Source organism: Prenolepis imparis, unplaced genomic scaffold (genome assembly GCF_030444845.1).
Source record: "Prenolepis imparis isolate NDT839.2.m4 unplaced genomic scaffold, iyPreImpa1.0 SCAF_8, whole genome shotgun sequence".
NCBI classification, from domain to species: domain Eukaryota; kingdom Metazoa; phylum Arthropoda; class Insecta; order Hymenoptera; family Formicidae; genus Prenolepis; species Prenolepis imparis.
The window spans coordinates 9,406,619-9,428,220 of NW_028141166.1; the positions used below are offsets into that span (position 1 = coordinate 9,406,619).

At 38.3% G+C, this 21,602-nt stretch overlaps 1 protein-coding gene across 5 annotated transcripts in view; it reads left to right on the top strand.

Annotated features, from left to right (window-relative positions):
- Positions 1–21,602, top strand: part of LOC145939600 (uncharacterized) — a 405,991-nt gene that overhangs the window by 205,468 nt on the left and 178,921 nt on the right. For all 5 annotated transcript variants that reach the window (XM_083044035.1, XM_083044036.1, XM_083044040.1 and 2 more), the window contains one exon: positions 20,877–21,135. In XM_083044035.1, the coding sequence (XP_082900161.1) occupies positions 20,877–21,135 (259 nt within the window). The remainder of the gene's footprint in view (positions 1–20,876; positions 21,136–21,602) is intronic.

The window sequence follows — 21,602 nt, forward strand, 5'->3', positions numbered from 1 at the left end:
ATCTCGGTTAAAACGAGCCAAAGTTACGTTCCGTATTCGCGCGAGCATTATGAACACTATCCCTAGTAAAATACGCCTTGGGCTGTGCGCGAGCTGGCCGAAATTATGGCCGAGGAATATTATTTCGCCCCGCATAGCCCCGTTTTTCCCTCTCTCGCGTGTCCCTCGCATGCCCGTTTCGAGTTATGCGGGATACCTTGCAAGTAGTATGGCACTATATTAGGAATACGGTCATCTCCCCGCGCTGCGCGTTCTCTCTCTCTCTCTTTTCCCTCTGATATTCCGCTATATGTATATTTAACCAACTGTAAGTATGGGGGAATTTAACGTAGTTATGTGGCTTTGCGCAAACTCGCGTGGGATTCACGGTTTCCGGCAGTAGCAATGTTTTGCGAATTTGGAAAACTGCTATGGTTGACCTCGTGCTTTTGCCGAAGTATCGTGACGTTAATATACCATGGCTGATTTACGGTTCGCTTTTTGGAACGAAGCGTCGTAGAGCAATTCGATAGAAATAAAGTTGTACGCGACATTTTTTAGTCGAAATGTTAGTTTTATTCAAAGTGCAACAAAAATATATAATATACTATAATTTTATTAAAATTTTTAGATTTATTCAATTTGAATTAATATTATAGATAAAAATAATTTAATTATACATGCTTTCTTTAATTTCCTTTTAAGATAAGGAGTTTAATTAAATTATATGTATAATAATTCTTGCTATCTCTTGCATATGTGTATTATCTATAATATAAATTCTTAAACGTGATAATATCGTTCATATTTTGCTCTTTAACGAGCATGAAAAGTGCAATAATGTTTAAATTAAAATAATTGTAATTAAATTTTAATTATAAAAAACACTATAAAATACTGCTATAATAGTTTATCCGGAAGTTATCGCGAAAAGAATCGCGTAAATTTTCACGACAAGTAAAGCCTTTTATAGGACAGGTTGAAAAGAGAAATATATTTATATATATGTATAAAAATTATAGAATCTTGTTTATGCAGCGACCTCTTTGCAGACGATAATATTAATCAGATAAATCATCATTTCTAACAATGCTTAATTTTTTTATAACGAATGCATCGAAGAAAGCTAATACGTGGAAGTATCAAATAAAAGTACACGCAGAAACAATTAAAGAATATTTTAAGAAATCCAAACAAATTACACAAGATTTTATAAATCACATATGTGTTGTACAAATCCATCAATAATAATAAAAACGAAAATATATAATGAAAAAAATATCTTTTTGTAACAACGAAAAAATATTGAACGGCATTATATATTTCTGTTTTATTATTTAATTGAAAAGGCCAACGCGGATTTATTATTCTATTGAATATATAGCTGGCATCTCTCTGGAAATCTATGAGATTAACTTTTGGAAGATAGGGAAACGAATATATACGGCTAATTTTCTCATCGAAATGTAGAACGGAAATACAGGAACGAGAAAAAGCGAGAAAGAAAGACGCAAATTAGTTTACGGGATCTCGTCAAGGCATGAGAAGCGCACGGGAACTTTGGACGAGAGCTTTTTGTGAGCTTTCTGCCGCGCTATACTTCCGCGAAAGAAAAATGCCGCGAATAATTATTATTGGTAAGTGGTAAAGTTCCAGATGACATAAGCTTGTCGATACGCTCGCATCAACGTAGAATGATAATTGTAAAATATATGGGTTATTTAGCGAACTCTTATTGATGGATTATTAGCGAACTCTTATTGATATTCCTTTCACAGTTTCTTTTCGATATATGTGCGATTATATTAGCGAAATTGATGATGAAGTTCAAGCGCTATTATATTCGCATTCGTTTAAGCAAGTTTAATCGATGTTAGGCTCGTTTAACCGATACAGGCTGAGTCTCGTAACTTTAACTGATAATATAAAAGTCATCAGTTACATAGGCTGCAAACTTTAACTGATAATGTAAAAGTTACAGGCTGCGCAACTTGAACAGATAACTTTTGCGTTATCTGTTAAAGTTATGAAAACCTATATCGAACTCTGAACGAAAAACGTAGCATATAACGTTATGCGATTCGATAAGTTTCGCTGTATCTGTGAAAGGATGACACGAGAGCGTGTTGAATGTTTACATTTACTATCACTCTGATCGTTTTTCAATGCTGAAAGTAGGCAAACGTGAAAGAGAATCGCAACACGGAAATGACAGTTTTAATGAAATCACGAAATTTAATTGAAAGCTAACATTTAGCTAATGGATTCCTCCGGAGTTAACCGCGGAGGCGTAAAACGCAGAAATTATTTCTCTTTCTTTTGGAAAACCGCGGCCGGTCACCCGCGCCGGTTTTCCCGGTTGTGGACGTATGCGATGAACCGCAATAACGTTTAGCCGATATTCCATCGAATTGACTGGCTTGTATCCTGTCTTTTTCTTCTTGATTCGCTCACGTGAGCGATGCGGGGAAAATTCTTTTTTCACATTTCGCGTTACCGCAGCGGTTCAATAGCGGCGGAACTTTTATGGAATCGGCACGTTTTGTAATTTGTCGACTGCACCAATATTATTCCACGAAAGTTTTTGAGAAATCGCGTTATATAGACAGTTTTTGACATTGAAACATTACTGATGTTAGATTGCCTTTCACATTCGTTTTTTTATTATATTTTCCATCATGAAATACAATTTCTTTTGTTTAATTTTTTCAGTCTTTTTTCATCATTGACATTTACTTTATTTCTTATATTTTATATTTATTTATTGAGAGTTTATTCTATTTTTCTCTAGAAAATACAATAACTTCTGTTCTATTCTTCTCCTTTTTTAAGGCAAAAATATATCATCTTCTATGAGAACAGAAATTTTGCAGTCTAAAAAAGATCATTTTTGATCCGAGCTCCGCGTAGCTTTTCGCAATGCGAACATCCGCAGATTAGCGAAAAGTGGTACGGGAAGAATAGCGGAGGGACGCATATAATTTCGCCAAGAAGCTAATCCGGTAACCGTGCCTTCGATAACGTCGGTTCCAGATTTACTCGTGGGACAGGCGGTAAATTTCGCAGCTGACAAAGCCGAGCCCTTCGTTCCACTTCCGGGTCCACGACCGTGTCGGTGGAACCAATGTCATTAGAGCCCTCCGCGTTGGGCCGAATCGACGAAGATTATAATTGGACGCGTGAAATGTCTATCGATTCATAATCGGAAGGAACGCGGTGGCGCGGAATGTAACCGATTGTCAAACTTTCCAGTCCGCTTTTCGCCAAATTAATAGCTAGCTTAACTTTGAGAATCGTGGAAAATGATCGGCATATAATAAGCCGATAAAGAATAAATGCCAATTTCAGGGAATAAAGCGTTAATGTCTATAAACTTTTAATAATGAAAAATATAACCAGCTCGTTCGCTATTTTTATTTCCCACGTTTCGAGGTAAATTTTTTAAATAACAATCTAGAATATCTAGATGGAAGATTGAACGCGTCGGACAACAAGTAATCGATCTCGCGCTTGATCATTGAAAGGAGGATGGTATAGTAATAATGTAACAGAAAATATCGCCGGTATTCGTCACGTTCACGATTGGACTTGCCGCCGGATGCGGGAAACAAAGTTGGACGATATATCGCGATCGACATAACTCGATTGCCACTGTCTCTCCCTCTTTTCTTTCCCGTCTATCCATTTCACAACTCACCGACTTAGATAGGAGGAGGCGAAGGAGGCGTGTGTGGATATGATAGATTGTTTCTTCGGGGCCCAATTTCCAGCGCGTGACGCATCCGATGTCTAACGTCACACGACATTTTCGCCTTTCCGCCTGTTCTCTTCATTTTCCATATCACCCATCATCGCCCGCACGTACTCCTCGTTTCACGTGGCACACGTGTAGATATGCGCGAACAACGACCTGCAAGTAAACCAAAGCGACGGCTGAATTTTTTAAAAATAAGGTGACAGTCATATATATATATATTCGCAAAATACTCGCGCAATATGTATTTTTATATTTATTATACACCACAACTGTTTCGTTAAAATACTAAAATGCATTTTATTTAAATGATTAACTGCGCTGTGGGTTTGAGTAGCGCTCAGGATTATACTTGTGACACGTGTCGCTTGCTCGAATGAAATATTCGAATTTGTGGATTAGGCACCTGTGGCGCTTATAGCTATACTCGTCCAAACTGTTCATCTTACTTTCGTATCTTTACGCTGTACGCTTTCATGTGACGGCTCGACGATGTAAAATGCCGGCACGACGGACCTTTTCCCGTCCGCTCGTATATTACGAGTCGACGGCACGTGTTACATCCCATATAAGCTCATCGTTCATAAAGCTCGTGGTCCCCGCGCTCGTCGCGACGACGACGACGAGGGTCGGGACGCCACTGACAAGCGTACATGAGTGTTTCGTCGTTCGTTAGACGTTTCTTTGTTGCGAGAACGAGCCATTCGTCTTGGTAAAAAATCGAGTTTGAAGCGCATTTTTTACGAGACAGCCAAATACATACGTTGAAATTTTTTCCCTCGCAAACGATGACGAATTTAATTATTTTTTCACCATACAATAATTTACCATCCCGATAATAATTACAAAAATAATTAACAGTGTACGCACAATTTTTTAACAATAAATTATATTTAAATTTGACAATATATTAGATATGAACGGAAGATGATATAATAATTTATATACGTTATTGGAAAGCGGTTAAATTTTGATATAATTTAGCGGTGGTAGTAGTACGCGTTGAATAATCGAGATGTTCTAGAAACAAGTTGGACGAAGTGTATTTGGTAATATTATCGGTGTAGCGCGGCGCGGATATTTAGCGAACGAGGTTTCGTATGTAAATGCTCCCAGGAGTGACTACTTGCATGCCAGTGCTACAACTCGACGGTAGTAATTTAAATTGCGCAACTTCCGGAGTGTTAGCGCTTCGCTCGAATACCTTGCTCCAGATCCGGCGCGCGAGAGAGATCCTCTGTGTCGCACTTTATAGTATAGTAAAAGCAACATCGATAGTTGCAAATGTCCATTGTCAGACGCACAACTCCGCGATCTGCAATTTACACATGGCGAACGATTCGAGCTGCGTTTACGCGGTATCGTATTGCTCGCGAAAATAGAAAGTATTAAATTATTTGTGCAGCAACATTGCGTAGAGTAATTGTTGGGCAACTATATCGCCCCGGAAACCGCAACGTAGTTAAACGTTTAATAGATGAATTTAATGTTATCCGAACGAGCGGAAAATACAACCGCGCGAAGGGACGAAACGATAATTAATTTTATCGCGCGCGCGTCCTTTGTAATTTAACGAAATGAAAAAAATTATATCGCGTAAAACGGTATCGCCAGTCGACCAGAGGTTTGCAACGCGTTGCGATGCCACATGTATAGCGTACAATAAATCAATATCAGTTTGTATTCTCCAGCATATTACATCGCGTGATACTGCTTTTCGATTCCTGTGATAGAATGGAGTCTGATCCTGTAGGATTAGTTTCGACAACTTGTTTTATTCTCTTCTTGTTTTATATCCTCGTCGCCGAACTTTATTCTGCGAGACATTTTTGCTATAAAAATAAATTCTCGCGATAAAAATATAGTAAAGAAAAACGCGCGAATATCATCGTGCGAAAATGCGTGTGCGCTGTATATATTTATTACGGACGAGCGCACAAATGTCATTTCTGTAGTCACGTGGCTGCAAGTGTCATTGCACTGCCAGATGTGGCTCCCGCGTAAACCTATCCTGTCGTTCCTTCCCCGCTGCTCTCCGTAATTTTTCCTTCTTAAGGGAAGAGCGTCCTCTCGGCGCTGTTTAATCATCACACGCACAGGTAACCGCGCTCGAGGGCGAAAGTGTGCGGGTGTAGAAGGTTGAGGGTTGGGATGCAGCTGCGCTTGGTTGCGAGGCGTTTATCAAGCGAGTGCATCCATTTGCGGCGGATAGTCGCTATGGTCTGTGATTTGCCGCAACTATCGCCGCTTGCATAAATCATTGGCCGTTTTAGCCGTAAATAATCGCGCTCATGAATCACTCGTTATTATTCAGTCGTAAATAATTTGAAATTCTCTGCCTATCTGCAACGGATCAGTTTCGAACCTCTCTCTCTCTTTTTTTTAACGAAAATTTTTTATCGTCTGTCTCGCACATCGATAAAATTATTAATTTATTATTATCCGCTTGGAATGTGTGTTATATATTTATTTCTATATTTAGCTCTGTATTTTTTATCTTCTAGTGCATTTCCGCTTGTTTTGATTCTCTTTTTATACTTATTATTGTACAGTTGTTAATTAGAGTGACATTAAAAAAATGCAAATTATAAAAAATAGATTAATAATTTAGTATTGTTAATAATTATTATAATGCACATACAGTTCTTTAATTTAATTTTATCGCATTGCTAACTTGATAAACGTACGATAAAAATACGAAGTTATTCTCTCGGTAAAATGCCTTTTTTATTTTTGAGTAGAGAGATGTGCGTAGAGAGAAATTCACGATCAAAAGTCTTTTTTCGGGAAAGCGATGGTAGTAGGTCGTGACCGGTGCAACCTCGTGCGTCACGTATTCTCTGCGCCATTTCTACCTCTTCATCCCCGTTCTCCACTTGCATTTCCTTTTCAGTCTTCTTCTTTTTTTTTCACAGCGCTGCTCGTAATTACGCCTGGAATAAGAGAAAAGCACTCGTCGACGAAAGCGTACCTATAAAAGGCAATCCGTTTTATATGCAATCTAGGGCGTTAATACAAGGCTGCCACGATTTATTTCGCGAAGAAACGCTTTGAGATAAGGGCGCGTGTCATTCTTACACGATCGAGAGGAATAAATCACATTCTACAGTTTTATATTATTATTCGAAATAACGTTTTCAAAATATGTTTAGCTCTCTGTTTTAATAGAATTTTTGCACAGAGAATTTTTAAATTTTCTTAAATTTTGTTTGAATACGATTACGAAAAAGATTTTATTTCACTGTTATTGACCTTGTTCTAGAATAGAAAAGACATACGTGTAAAAGTTTCGATAATTACGTTTTTCATCAATCTACGTGAACGCAACAGGCGGTTACGATATATCTACGTGTTGTATCTATACGTTTGATCGAAATCTATAGTTTTTTCCATTTGCCCGTTATGAAAGGCGCTTTTTTATTCGCACAAACTTATTGTTTTTCCTCGTTGCTATGGAGAAATTTCCGTGCAATTAGTTGATAATTGTTGACAACGATAGAACAGGACTAACATTTATCCTTATACTTTTTGAATTATAACTTACTTTTTTGTTACTAAATAAAATATTAGTCACGTATCCATTACTTTTTTATTATTGGAACAGGACAACGTTAAACAGAAATTTACTTTATTTAAATTATTAACCATTTTGCGGATTAATTGCTGATATCGCGAAAACTAATTTGGGGAGCAAAGATAATTATTCTATCTTTATATTATAAAAGCTAAAATTTTTAATTTAGTAAAGAGTATCAGGTAGAGACAAAGAGGAAAGGATAATATGTTAACATTCATTTATATATAATACCATTATTTGGTAAAGTTGAATATTTCGCAAAGCTGTACAACTATGTTCCTATAATGATCGTAATTCGGGAAATCATGGAAACGCACGCGCGTTATAGTAGCAAGAGAATAATTTTCCAGTGAAAACATTATTCCTCCGGTCAAATGTACTTCGCGCAGCAAAAAAAAAAGAGAGAAAAAATTATTCTGCGAATAATGGCGCTGTATACCGGTCGGTTTTAAAAGGTTACCGCCATGTGCATTGAAGTTTTTACATGACCAGTAATAACTTTTAATGAAAACAAATGGTTGTATCGCAATCCGGGAGAGTGTTCCGCACGCATCTCTCTCATATAACTGTTACAGCCATTTCTGACTGTTTATATAGGATATTCCTGAAGCGTTTGATTTTCTTCGATTTTTTATATTTCATTAAACGTCATATTTTTCACAATTTCTTAATTTTCGAAATTGTATCTTTGCAGTATCTTTGCAGTTAACTTTGCATCACTATCTTGAATAAAATGAAAACTAATTGAAGATTATATGATTTATATCCCTGCAGTTTAATACGTCGTTTTTTAAATTTAAAAGTTGATAATATTTAAATATTGGAATTGTTTTTGGAAATAACGAAACTATTTTGTATGGCCAGCATTTGCGATTGAGAGAGAAGGCATGATTTCTAATATATCCTCTATATTATAGCATATTGTGCTGAGTCTAGGCAAAATTCAGCCGGGGAAAATTCAGCCATCGATGCATTCAGCGCTCAAACATGTTTCTGTTTGTTAACGAAAGCACGAAATGAACTGACCGTCGATGTAGTGCTCGTTGTTTGTACATACCGGCATTACATTTATCGGCATAATAGAGTCGCTGCCATAATAGATTACATAGCTATTTCATTCGCTTATTCCGAACGCGCTCGTTGTTCAATTTAGTTTTGTGTAACTCTAACTTCTCGTATTTCCACGATTTTGCAATTAGATATTAAATAGGAGGAACGTCCATCCGTCGTTATTATTACTAATTGCGTGGTGGAACACAAAACATCATTGTGCTGTCGGTTGCAGATTTAATATAATATCACAATGCAATTTAGATCGAAATTGATAGTAGAAACTGCGCTCATTGTCATAAATGCAGTCGAGAAATACTTTATATTTAATTAATTACGACTGTATTTTCGAATGATTCAACGTGTTTTGAAACACACGCTTCTAGTGTTCAATTTATTCTCGATTATTATATGGTATATTATTTCATGTAGTGTATTATTATATAATATACATATATATGTATATATATATATATATATATATATATATATATATATATCAAGTATACAATAAATACATAACAAAGTTTATAAATCACAAAAAATACTCGTTAAAATTACAGCGGAATATTAGAATATCTAACTGAAAATCCGATACATGATACGAATATTATAGTAGACTAATAAAAGAAAATCTATTATTTTGTTTCGAAAATAAAAGGTGAAAGATTAATATCATCGCGTATGAAAGACATCTCTTGATATACTCTTTTATACCATGTTAATAATTAAAAGAAAATTAAATTAGAGAATGTAATTTTATAAAGTGGACACAAAGTATTTCGTCTTTTAGTGATTTAAGCTTGCAGAAAATATTTTTCCTTATCGATAATTAGAATAATAAGGGTGTGTGAAGTTGACACCCCTATGTTATGCTATCATAGTTCTGTTAAGAGTTCTGAGTTAATTAGAACCATAGGAAAAGCTCTTGATAATTTTTAGAAATAGTTACGGTCATTACGATAACGAAAATGTTTCAAAAAATAGGGGTGCCAACTTCACATTTTTTTACACATCGAGTTCTAATAGTTTTTTGATCAGAGTTTTAAGGTTCTTTTAAATAGTTATATAGTTCCTGATTCTTTTTTGAAAGAGCTTTTCTGCAATTTTTAGATAAAAAACGTATCTTCGATATTGAAAGTATGTTTTTTTATCTCTATAAAAATTGCAAAACTCTTTCAAAAAATAATCAGGAACTATGTAACTATTAAACAATTTAAATTTACTCACCTCATGGTTGCTCCTTTGTTGCCCGATGCCTCCCCGGGCCTCCTCGTAGAATTTTCGAAACACTTGCACTTGCGTTATTTTTTTTCGTTCGCGACGCGCGGGTTTTAGCTATCACAATCTTCGACGCGTTTCGGTAAAACACGAGACTCGCGAGAGCTTATTCGCGCGCGAATAAAACCGAAGCTCCATTTTCGCGTCGCCGCTTTTTCCAAGACCCACTTTTCGCAGGGGTTTATTATCGAACGAATATGATCAAGAGAGCGACTTGGCCGCGACGCACTCAAGTCGCCGAAGGATGCAGCGAGACGAACATTGAGCGAAATTCACGATCGACGAGATCAATTTCACGTATACGATCGCGATTACGATATCGGTACGCGCGACGCGATCGAATTTATACGACAATTAACCGCCAAAGACGCTAATTAAGAAGCGCGCGACCATTGATCACGAAAAAGCGAAGAAGAGCACTGGAGGTGGAGCTAGACTGGCACTGCCAGGTTCGGAACGCGCAACGATACGTCGCGCCGAGTCGTAGTGGTGGGGGTATGTAGTCGCGATGTGATTCGCCGAGCTCCCACGTCGCGACCTCTACATACCCCCACCACTACGACGTGGCGCGCGTGTCGCTGCGCGTTCCGAAACTGGCAGTGCCAGTCTAGCTCCACCTCCAGTGTTCTTCGGTTGTTTGTGGTCAATGGTCGCGCGCTTCTTGCCGGTCCGCGAAAGGACGAGTGTAATAATTAGCGTTTTTGGTGGTTAATTATCGTATGAATCCGATTGCGTCGCACGTACCAATATCGTAATCGCGATCGCACGCGTGAGATTGATCTCGTCGGCCGTGAATCTCGCTCAATATTCGTCTCGCTTGCGTCCTTCGGCGACTTCAGTACGTCGCGGCAAAGTCGCCATCTTCGTTCGATACGTGCTGCTACATTCGCGTGGTATTGTCCATCGTTCGTGATTAACGGTCGCGCGCTTCTTGCCGGTCCGCAAAAGGACGAGTGTATTAATTAGCGTCTTTGGCGGTTAATTATCGTATAAATTCGATCGCGTCGCACGTACCGACATCGTAATCGCGATCGCACACGTGAAATTGATTTCGTCGATCGTGAATCTCGCTGCATCCTTGGGCGACTTCAGTGCGTCGCGGCGAAGTCCCTCTTGATCATCTTCGTTCGATAAGCCCCTGTGAAAAGTGTCTTGGAAAAAGCGGCGACGCGAAAATGGAGCTTCGGTTTTATTCGCGCGCGAATAAGCTCTCGCGAGTCTCGCGTTTTACCGAAACGCGTCGAAGATTGTGATAGCTAAAACCCGGGCGTCGCCGCACGTTGCGAACGAAAAAAAATAACGCGAGTGCAAGTGTTTCGAAACTTGTACGAGAAGGAGGCCCGGGGAGGCATCGGGCAACAAAGGAGCAACTGTGAGGTGAGTAAATTTAAATTGTTTAATAGTTATATAGTTCCTGATTATTTTTTGAAAAAGTTTTGCAATTTTTATAGAGATAAAAAAACATACTTTCAATATCGAAGATACGTTTTTTTATCTAAAAATTGCAGAACTCTTTCAAAAAACAATCAGGAACTATATAACTGTTTAAAAGAACCTTAAAACTCTGCTTAAAACTATTGGAACTCGATGTGTAAAAAAATGTGAAGTTGGCACCTCTATTTTTTGAAACTGATTTTCGTTATCGTAATGACCGGAACTATTTCTACAAATTATCAAGAACTCTTCCTATGGTTCTAAATAACTCAGAACTCTTAACAGAACTATGATAGCATAACATAGGGGTGCCAACTTCACATACCCGAATAATAAAAATATTTTAATACTAACGTTAGTCAGTATTAACGTTGAAAAACAATCGTGCAATTACAATAGCGAATAAGGGACTTCACCCGAGAAGGAAACGATCAATGATGACGTATAGTATAAATATAGGAAGAAATATACAGAAAAGAATTTTCGATGGCCAGTCCGTGTGTTGCTTCGGGGATTGCAGGTGATAGAGTAAACGGGGAGGGATTGCCATAATTACGCGATTCTCGCGGGGCCGCCGAGGGATAAAAATTTGCAGGCACAATCGAGCAGGCAGGGATGAAGTTACGCAAGACGAGGCGACACACACAATATGCGTATATGTGTATATATGAGCGCGCATGCGATTCCAAATGAAATTTTTAATCGATTTCTCGCGCATTTTTTTTTTGTTTACGCTCACTTGTCGTTCGCTCTGTCGATGCGAACCACGCAAATCTAATATCCCTTCGACCGATCGATGTCTACGTTTCAAGTTCGACATTAGTGACAATCGCTCAAATGTGTCTCGCGCAAGTGCGATTTTCGCACCAATCACTTTGTTGAAGTGTCGCGTTAGCTTGAATAATCGCGCTTCCGAATCAATTTTCATTTCTTACTCTCGATTCGATTCTTAGACTTTAGATGTTCGATTGACTGATATTCTTTACGCAGCGGAATATATGCGAATGTCATTTCTCTCATGCTGACGTGACTTTAGCTGCAATTTATCTAACATTATTCAATGTTTGAATTACAAAGTTTAAAAAAACCTGTAGTTTTATTCTCATAATCAATTTAATAATCGATTTTCATGTTCAGTTTCCTTCATCCCTCGCTATCAAAGAATAGTATTGATAAAATTAGTAATATAAAGAATAGGTTGATAAAAACATCGTGTTGACACATCAAATACGAAATGAGATTATATCAGCGTCTCGCGATAATAACGGATATAATAATAATGTTTCTCGCCCTAATAACTTCCCCTTAACCCGGGCGTGTAATTTTCTTTAACCCTAGAAGCAAAAGGCGTTGAGTTCCTCGGAAGGTGATCTTAGCGAGATAATTTCCCCAGAGGCTGCATCACTTTTGTAGGCTTCCTGTTATCTTTTCCGGAATAAACTTGGTAACGCGTTAAGCAGCCGTTACATCGTAATCATAATGTCACGTTCGCGTGTCGTATTCGCGTCGTTTTCGTCCGAATTTTGGAACGCGTTATCGCGCACATGACGACACTTCGATTTTCACGAAAACTGCGTCTGTATTCCGATGTTTCCGCGTTGCACCTTGAATACAGGCGATTTAACACGGGCGTGACGCATTTTATTTGTCACGCGGGGGTAAAAAAAGGGGTGGAAGAGCGGATACGAGTGCGTCGTCTATAGCTGATAGCGAAGCGAAAGCGCGATGCGCCAACGGTGTTCGCTTTGAGTTGTAAACAATGCGCGATATGTAGTGCGATTCGCTGTTTACCGCTGGATGCACCCCTTTTCCAACGATAATTCATCGCGCGAACATTTATACGCGTCGCGGTACGCGGAGTTCCGCTACTCTTTGCATGCCGCGTATATATACTACAATGCTATCGCACGACCATGTTTTACACAGTTTTTACACGAGTCGAAATGCACTTTTTACCGATATATAGGTGTCGTTTTGCTGTGCGTAGCGATGCACTTTTACAGCGTCACGCACAAGAGTCTCTCGACTCTTTTAAGATAATTATTTTGAAATTTACAAAATATTTTTTTACGTAATAAAAAAAACTTTCATAAAGTTTCATAAATACATAGTATATACAATTCGCTGAGAGATTATATCGAATTAAACACCTTTCTCTCTTTCTCTCTGTTAGAGTATATTCTAAATATTCAAAGTATTCGTAGATGAGAAATAAAATGTGTATTTAGAGTAAATTTGTATAATATACTGTTCTATTCCAGACGCGACGTAAAGATACAACATATTCCGGTTTACTTTAATTCTCATTTCAGCACATTGTATATCGCTAGCTTAAAGCGTTTCAGCGACTTCAATTTAATACAAGTTATCTAACGTATACACTTTGGCATACGTATTTTTGGCCGCTCTAATTGATAGATAAATTTTGCACGTCGGGAAGGAATTTAACCGCTCCTCTCCCGCAAAACGGTTCACGATCTTCGTGAAATCTGTTTTCCGCAATATGTGTGTACATATCCACGACACTTCATTGCACTGCATATAATTTAGTGCACGCCACTGGTACGCAGAATGACAAGGAAGGAAAAAAAGGGGAACAGCGCCGTTACATGTGTCGCATGCGGTACCGCCGATGGCGCACAGATACATACCTTGTAAACAATGTTCGCGGCATGACTGGTGCAACGGCCGTCGTTGCAACCGGATACACCCGTTTTTTGCAACACACAATGATTCATTGCCCGAACGTTTTAAATGCGAACGCAAGCGCCCGTCCATGGACGATGCTAGAATTTTTCGTCGGGCGTCCTTTTCCCACGAGAGCGCACGGTTGTGGAAAAGCGAGAATATAGAGCAGAGCGTATAAATCTACGAATTCGAGAAATAATTTTATTTTCCGTTTTTTTCCCAATAGCAAAAATTATTTGAGAAAAATTTGTATAGGTCTATAATTAAGATATTACTATAATTCATATTACTTATTTGGACTTAGGTATTTTTGCATTAAACTATATGATTCATTTACTTGTATGAGCACAAACATAAGCTTAGATAATTAATAAGTAAAATGAGAAAGGAGGGATTCCACCGTTATATATTTTTCACAAAGAAGATATGAGATATAAATGTCTCTTATATTCGTCGTCGTTTGTTCATATATCGTTTGTAATTGGCCCTTATCATTTCGTTCCATCTATTCTGTCTCGTCTTTGCCTTCCTTCGCATAAGTGCCATCAAATATTTATCTTTATAACGATGTATCGATATGCTATCAAACGTGTTCTCGCTTCGTAGCGCCGCATCGCTATTGGCATAATTGGCAACGTTAAAATAACTTGCAACGACGGAGAAAAGAGATCTTCCATCAAAGTTATTCTGCCTTTTTGCGAATAAATTTCACCTTTAAAAGGTTAGACAATTTGCGTTTTTTCGCGCTCGTTTGAACGCAATGGATTCGTAAACACGCATTTTTATCTTTAACAATATATACTTATAACAATAATAAATATAGCGTATATTAAGCAAACAATTAGAATTAATTGTTTTATTTTTCGGTGACTTATTGTAAGGCAATATGAATTAAAAAATTATAATTGTTTTAAATTAGTAAAATATTCTACAACTACAAAAAAAATTATTACTAATCAGCATATTTTTTGTGATGAGAAATCACTTCTTTTTTGTTTCGTCTCGTAATATCAATCGTCGATTAGCGTCTGTAATACTTCCAGAATTACATAGTTTTTAAATTCAAGCTCTATCATTGCATTACTCGACGGTTAAAACGCGTGTTACGGTAATACGACGAAATCGTAGGCATCGTAGCGAAACGGAAAACTGCGGAAACGACACGACGAGAAAGAAGTCGCCGTAAATTTTCCAGTGACGAGCGACTGCCGACTGCTGCTGCAAATATGCAGTGCGTCAAATGCACAAAGCGAGATCATCCAACCATCCCACCTGTCGTAAGCATTTTCACGCCTCTGTCATTTGTGCTTTGAAAAACGGCGAACAAAGAAAATTGCTGTTGATTCTCGTGTCACTCGCAAATCTCGCTCATGCTTCCTTAATGGATCACTCGCTGAAAAATGAGAGTTCTCCCAAATGATTGTGATCTGAATGATCTTTCACTTAATCCTTTAATTGATATCAATCGAATAAATTGACAAATCAATATATATAATCCTATATATAAATGTATGTGTGTTTGTGTGATCGGGTCAATTTAAAATCTATTTTTCTCCAGGGAGAAAATATCGGGGTATTATTTGCACGTCATAAGCACGTGCAAATGAAAGGCTTTTCGCGAATAACATTCTACGATTCAGTGTAGCATCATCCACATTGGGATGCTGGATTCAAATGTTTTTTAGCCCCCGCATTTGTTTTAAAAAACACATATTCTATGGAGAGCTCTTTTATATGTATATAGATAGCGCGTGATTTTCCGCACTAAAATATCCACCTACCTATATCTGCGTACAATATGCGTTCCATCGTCGCGTGCAATTCGCATTTTTCGATGGAATTTTGTACGGCTCTGATTTGTAACCCCAATGGTCCGCGTCGTAAACGAACTCGATCGATGCCGACATTCGAATTCGCGCGCGCGGAGCTGAATAATCCTTTCGGTGCACTCTCCATTTAGTAAAGTTTGTATATGGTACCGCGTTGCGCTACGGGTTGCGCTTCGATTTTCCGAGCGAGATGGAAGCCGAGATGGCAGGAGGGAGGGAACCGCGCGTTTACGAGTGCGGTTCTCGTATTTTGCGTTATGGCCGAGAGGAAATCTCCGTCGCGTCTGTTGTGCGTGCGATACGCGAAAGCGCGCATGCGGCTGCACCGGCGCATATCCGCATTGTTATGGCTACATTTCCGGTTGTTTGTCGTGCAAGAAGGGACTTGGCAGCTCGCGTATATATACGCGGGACCACCGCGATATCTCGACTCTTTTATCCGTCCTTCACGTAAACGAACTCTCGCGGTCGGACTCTGAAAATCTTGCAGTTCCAATTTACTATACTTTGAGTTGTGAGATCTTTTTCAGCGGAGCTTGCAACGTTCTTGAACATTCGCCAAATCTGTATACTATAGTGTTCTAATAGGAATATTCTAATAGAGATATAAAAATTTATTGTGATTATATCTTATCTTCGGGCGAAATTTCTTATGTTTGGAATTTGTGCCAAAGCTGTCTGTTTAAGTTCTTTTTAGAGAGAATTTAATGTAATCGATATATATCTTGTGTATATATACCGTGTATATACACGAAAGAAATAGTGTGTATTCTCGAAGCTAGAAAGATGAAATCGAAATAATTGTCGGGTGTTTGTGGCGTCTCGTAAATAATCACTCGATACTTGGCCATTTATTGGAAATTCCGGATCGAAGGATGCTGATTAATGTTCTGAAATCGGAATCGCGCAGCAGCAGCATGAAATCGCGGCCATATCCGCTTTTCATTCGATTTTTTGCGGGCCATATATCGGCTCGTATCGCTCTCTTTTATTTGGGAACGGGGCACGAGGTGAAATTCAATTTGTCAATTTGCATACGCGCCGGAATAAAATCTATCAGGCTTCCGAGGGTTGTAGTTTCCGTTTGTTATTACTTCTTCCTAAATCCCGAACGCTCGGCTCTTCATCATCCGGAAGCGATTCGAAGCGCGTCGACATTTCGTGAAAAATTATTATATCCATTAAAATAAAATTGAACGTGGTGAAGTCATTTTTAAGCTAAAACATTTGCTAGAGTCAGATATTTATTTTCTTCCTTGCTTTCGCGTATCTATCTAAAATCAAATTTTTATATTTGTTAGAGTGTTTTTGTTAGAGATATCGAAATTGTTATAGAAAGTATAATTTTTTTTATAGGAAATATTATTTTACCGCGATGACTTCTTTGATCTCTGGTGAACTTTGACTTTAAGTAACTTGATTTCATCAATCGTCGGTTTTATCATGGCTGCTATACGTAATGCAGTCTGGTATACGGTTTTCAAGTTCTTTCAAGTTGATGTCAACATAAAACAACTACTTAAAAAGAGATTTTTAAAGCGAAGCAGACGACGAGTGCGCAAACAGAATGAAACGACGGTATATTTGGTGCACGAGAAACAATTCACCGGGGAGCAGTGAAAAGATGCTTTTGTAAGCTCTTGTGTAAAAATTTATGTCGTTGTATAAACTTATTTGAAGCATTTTATGTTTATCAGCTCTCTTTTCGAAGAGCCCCGCGAGTAGTATGGATATTTATCCGAGTACCCCCGGGGGACTTTCGTCCTTGACCAAGCTCGTGTATCGAGAATGACGTCGATCCAGCGAGATATGTGTGCACGACGTGCTTCGCCTGGCTTTCTCTCTCAGCGATCTCCCTGCCGTATCCATTACCGTAATCTTCCGCCTTGCCAAGCAAGAACGTCGGATTCCGACTTTGAAGCTCACTTTTGCTGCAACGACGGAAGTCGAATCGAAGAATCCTCTCGTCCTTTTGGTGAACTTGAAATCGATTTAACTTTTGGCGTCCCTCGGTACCACCGTTCCATTTATCAGTATTCGCGGCAAGAGTGATTCTTATAAAAAAAAATAAAAATAAAAATTTCCTCGCCGAGATAGTGGACGAACAGAGAGAAAAATATCGCGTAATATGTTCGCGTATATGATAAACGAAATGATCAATTGCCAATTGTAAACGCGATAAAGCGTCGTTCTTACATTGCAAAAGCGTTTCCCGAGAACGATATAAATCACTCTGTTGTCAGGACAGATTCAATTAATGACAACTTCATGGAAATGATCCTTTTGAGGGTCATAAATGGGTCGAGGCTTCGCCAATTGTACCGGATTCCCCGGCGATACAACAATGCCGGTCGTAAAAAAATGGAGAAAAAGCGGAAAAGGGACGGAAAAGTTTTCGCGCGGTTGCTAAAATGGAAAAGTGTAGAGAGACGGTGGGTATTGTTTCCGGTAGCAGGTGCCATTTTCGCGAATGGCACAGTTATCGTGCATTCTCACTACGCCCTTGCGCGTGGCACGTCGACCACGTGCATAACAGAGGGGTGGTATAGGAGGATATGTATGCCGTGTTACAGTGTATACGTGGCCTATTCAGAAATGTTCATGCGCCCTGTTCAAAGACCCATTACGAAAATGACCATTAAAATAAATTGCTCTCATCGCACGGCGCGCGCGATGGGCTTTACTCTTACCGCCTATAATGCCGGCCGATAGCCGTGAATACGTGATGCGGAAATAGTCGGCGGTACGAATCAATTTACGTAAATAATAGAGAGAGAACATGCGGTTCGCGCCTCGACCGCTAACAATGGGAGAATTCGCGCCAACGGATATACGGTGCTGACCATTAAATCGGACGCATTAGGGGTATATGCACAAATTTTAAATTTTTTAATATTAGCGTATATCGCGCGCGGAAATATTACGGATAAATCTGTAAAGAAAAACCGCATTTTAAAAAAATGATCAGTAGTAGATTTGAGGTATTTTTTCATATATATTTTTTACAACAACTGTGTAAAACTGAAGGACCATGTGTAAAAGCATATGTAATAGGAGCTTATACAATGTCTCAGAAACGAATAATACATTAATAAGAGGATGAAATAATAATAACTCTATTTTAGCAAAATTTTTGATAGATTTATACTTACTTATATAGATTTATTTTTCAATATTCTTATACCAATGTATTTTTTTCCTTTATATTCTATATTTTTCTATATCAAAAATTTTTTTATTAATTATAGCACATAATATTTTAATCGATAAACGGAGTGCTCTCTGTTTGTACGTTTCATCTGTATAGATTCGCGTCGGAATTAAAACCAGTGTTTGTACTCTCTAGCGGCGCGTTGCCTTTATACAGATGGCATTTATACGTGCCGGAGTTCCACAAACATTTCCAGTAAACCTTGTTTGTGTCAGTATTATACTGATATTTTTAATTCTCGCCAGTTTGTTCGAATCGGTCGACTTTCCTGTTTACAGAAACCAACAACATCTGTTATTTCAAATTTATGCCTGGGTACAAACATATCCGTGTTTAGCTTTGACGTTGCATGTAAATTTGCGAAAAACACAGTTTTCTTTTATCATCAATGACGATGTATAACATTATACTAGTTATTTTTATCAGTTTGCTTATACCAGATCGTTGTGTTGATCATATTTTTTCAATATTCTCTTTTCGCAGAGCAAACATTTTTTTTTATTTTACTCCGAAAAGATTATTCTCATATCTTTTATAAGAAACTTTTTTTTATAAATACTATATTTTAATAAAGTATATCTTTATTAATACTGAATTTCGCACGATGGGCCACAATCGATGAACTTTGCCGAAGGCGATTCTCTCAATTTCTCTCTCTCTCCCTCCCCCCCCTCTCTTTCTGTTTAGTGAGTTTGGAGAATAGCAAAATAATTTATAGCGAACACTATAATCCCATTTCGCTGGTGGTGATATTAACTTACCGATCGATCGCGCGGACATAAAACACCGGACAATTTCCATCCCATCTCGATATCGCATTGCACTTTTTCCAAGTAATATGGACTATCATTATCTCTCACCGCGTTTCTTCGATATTTCTTATTATTTCCGATGGCATATCAGAAACGGCGCACGCGGAGAAACACGCGCGGCGGTAATTGAAATCTCTCCGTTCCATTAAAATAATATCTCAAACAGAATCGAGCTTGTGCTTCCGCGAGGAGGTCCGTGTATGTCTGCCTCTATATGTGTTTTTTTCTCTATTGTGATCCCGAGCGGGAGAAAAGATCTATTTCATTCGCATTCGTCGGGAATTCCTCTGTCTTTATTTTTCACCGATACGATATAGAGCCCTCTTCGTGCGGAAGTTAAGCGCGCGCGCGTTCGATGGCGGATAAAATGCCGGTACATCAAAATCCTTTTTCGGCGCGAGTCAACAAATATTGACGCTCGTGAATTGAAATTTGCATTGACAGCGAAATTGGCAAAATATTTCCGCTCGTAAAAGAGAACGTTTACCTGCGGCGGCAATGGTCGCGTCAGAAGTGAGATAAGAGTCAAGAGGAACGACACAAAAGAGGAAGAGAGAGAGAGAGAGAGAGAGAAAGAGAAAAGGGTCTTCCCGCGGGATACGACCGGACGAAGGGAAAATTGTGGCCTTAAATTTAATATGACGTGTACTATACGATCGATTCGGACGCGCCTTCCGGCCACTCATCCCGGCCAATCGAATTCCACGGCAAATATTATGCGGCTTCTCGATATTTCTCTACGGGAAGCGCAACACACGTGCCAAATGTTTTCGCAACCGTTTTATTCGGCAAAACAGAACCGCGGCTCGTTTTTTTTTATATTTTCGTGTAGTATATACATTTCATGCGCGAAATGCATTGTTAGATTTTTATAATATTTGGATTACCATGATTTTCTCTCTGGTTATTGAACCGCCTATAAAACCCATATAATGCACAAAAATATAATGCTTTTCTTCTACAAAGTAACTTTTCATGAATATTATATTAATGAATATTACATTAGAGTGTTACTGTTATATTTTATTAATTTGTGAATTAAAAAATAACCCATCGAAAAATGATAATAGAATTATATATATCGATATATAATTAAAATATAAATTATTTCGTAATATTTATTTGGTTTTAAAATAAAATATTTATGAATTTGTGAGTTGAAACGAATAATTTGATTTGAAATAAAGAATTTGATAATTACACGGCTAAAATTATTTTTATCGCCAGCTCTCTAAGACGAGATTTACCTTCTGATTTTCAGGGTCCGGTCGGGGAAGTGGGCGGCGTGAGGCTGCCGCTACAGTCATTACATGGATACGGATCTGTGTTCATGTACTCGGCGTCGACGAGTCCCGGGGGTGGTGGTGGTCAGGGTGGCGGAGGCGGGGGTGAGGTCACCCTCCGCCTCCGCGAACCCGAGGACATTCCCGAAGAGGTTCTCGCTCGCCTCGAGGACACCGCCACCCTCTCCATCTCTCTTCAAAGCGATGCAGTCCTGAGGCTAGGAGCGGCTGGCACAGGTGAGTCCTCTTACCCTCTTTTTCGCTTTTGCTTACTGATCAAACACGATACGCTTGCGTAGGACAAGTATGCTTGTTACGATATCGTAGAAGATGATTAGACATAAAAGCTGCTGCGATCGATCAACTAAGAAAATAGCGAGTTTATAACGATCTCGACTATTATATTTTTGATATATTAAGGTTTTCGACAAGGTTTTGTTTATCGAAGAAATAATTATAGATAGAGCTTCTAAGCGATTCATAAAAGTATTTTATAAACAAAAAACGAGGTATAACATTGAATAAATCAATTTCTTTGCGGAATATAATAGTGAACATTTGAATTTTTATTGAAATTTAATTTTAAACTTTTTTTCCGAGTCAAGATGCGCGCGTAGACTCACTATTTTGTTTATTTATTTTTCTTTATATCGAGATTTGTTGCAAGAAGACTAAAGAGATTTCTTCCCCGACTATTTCTGAAT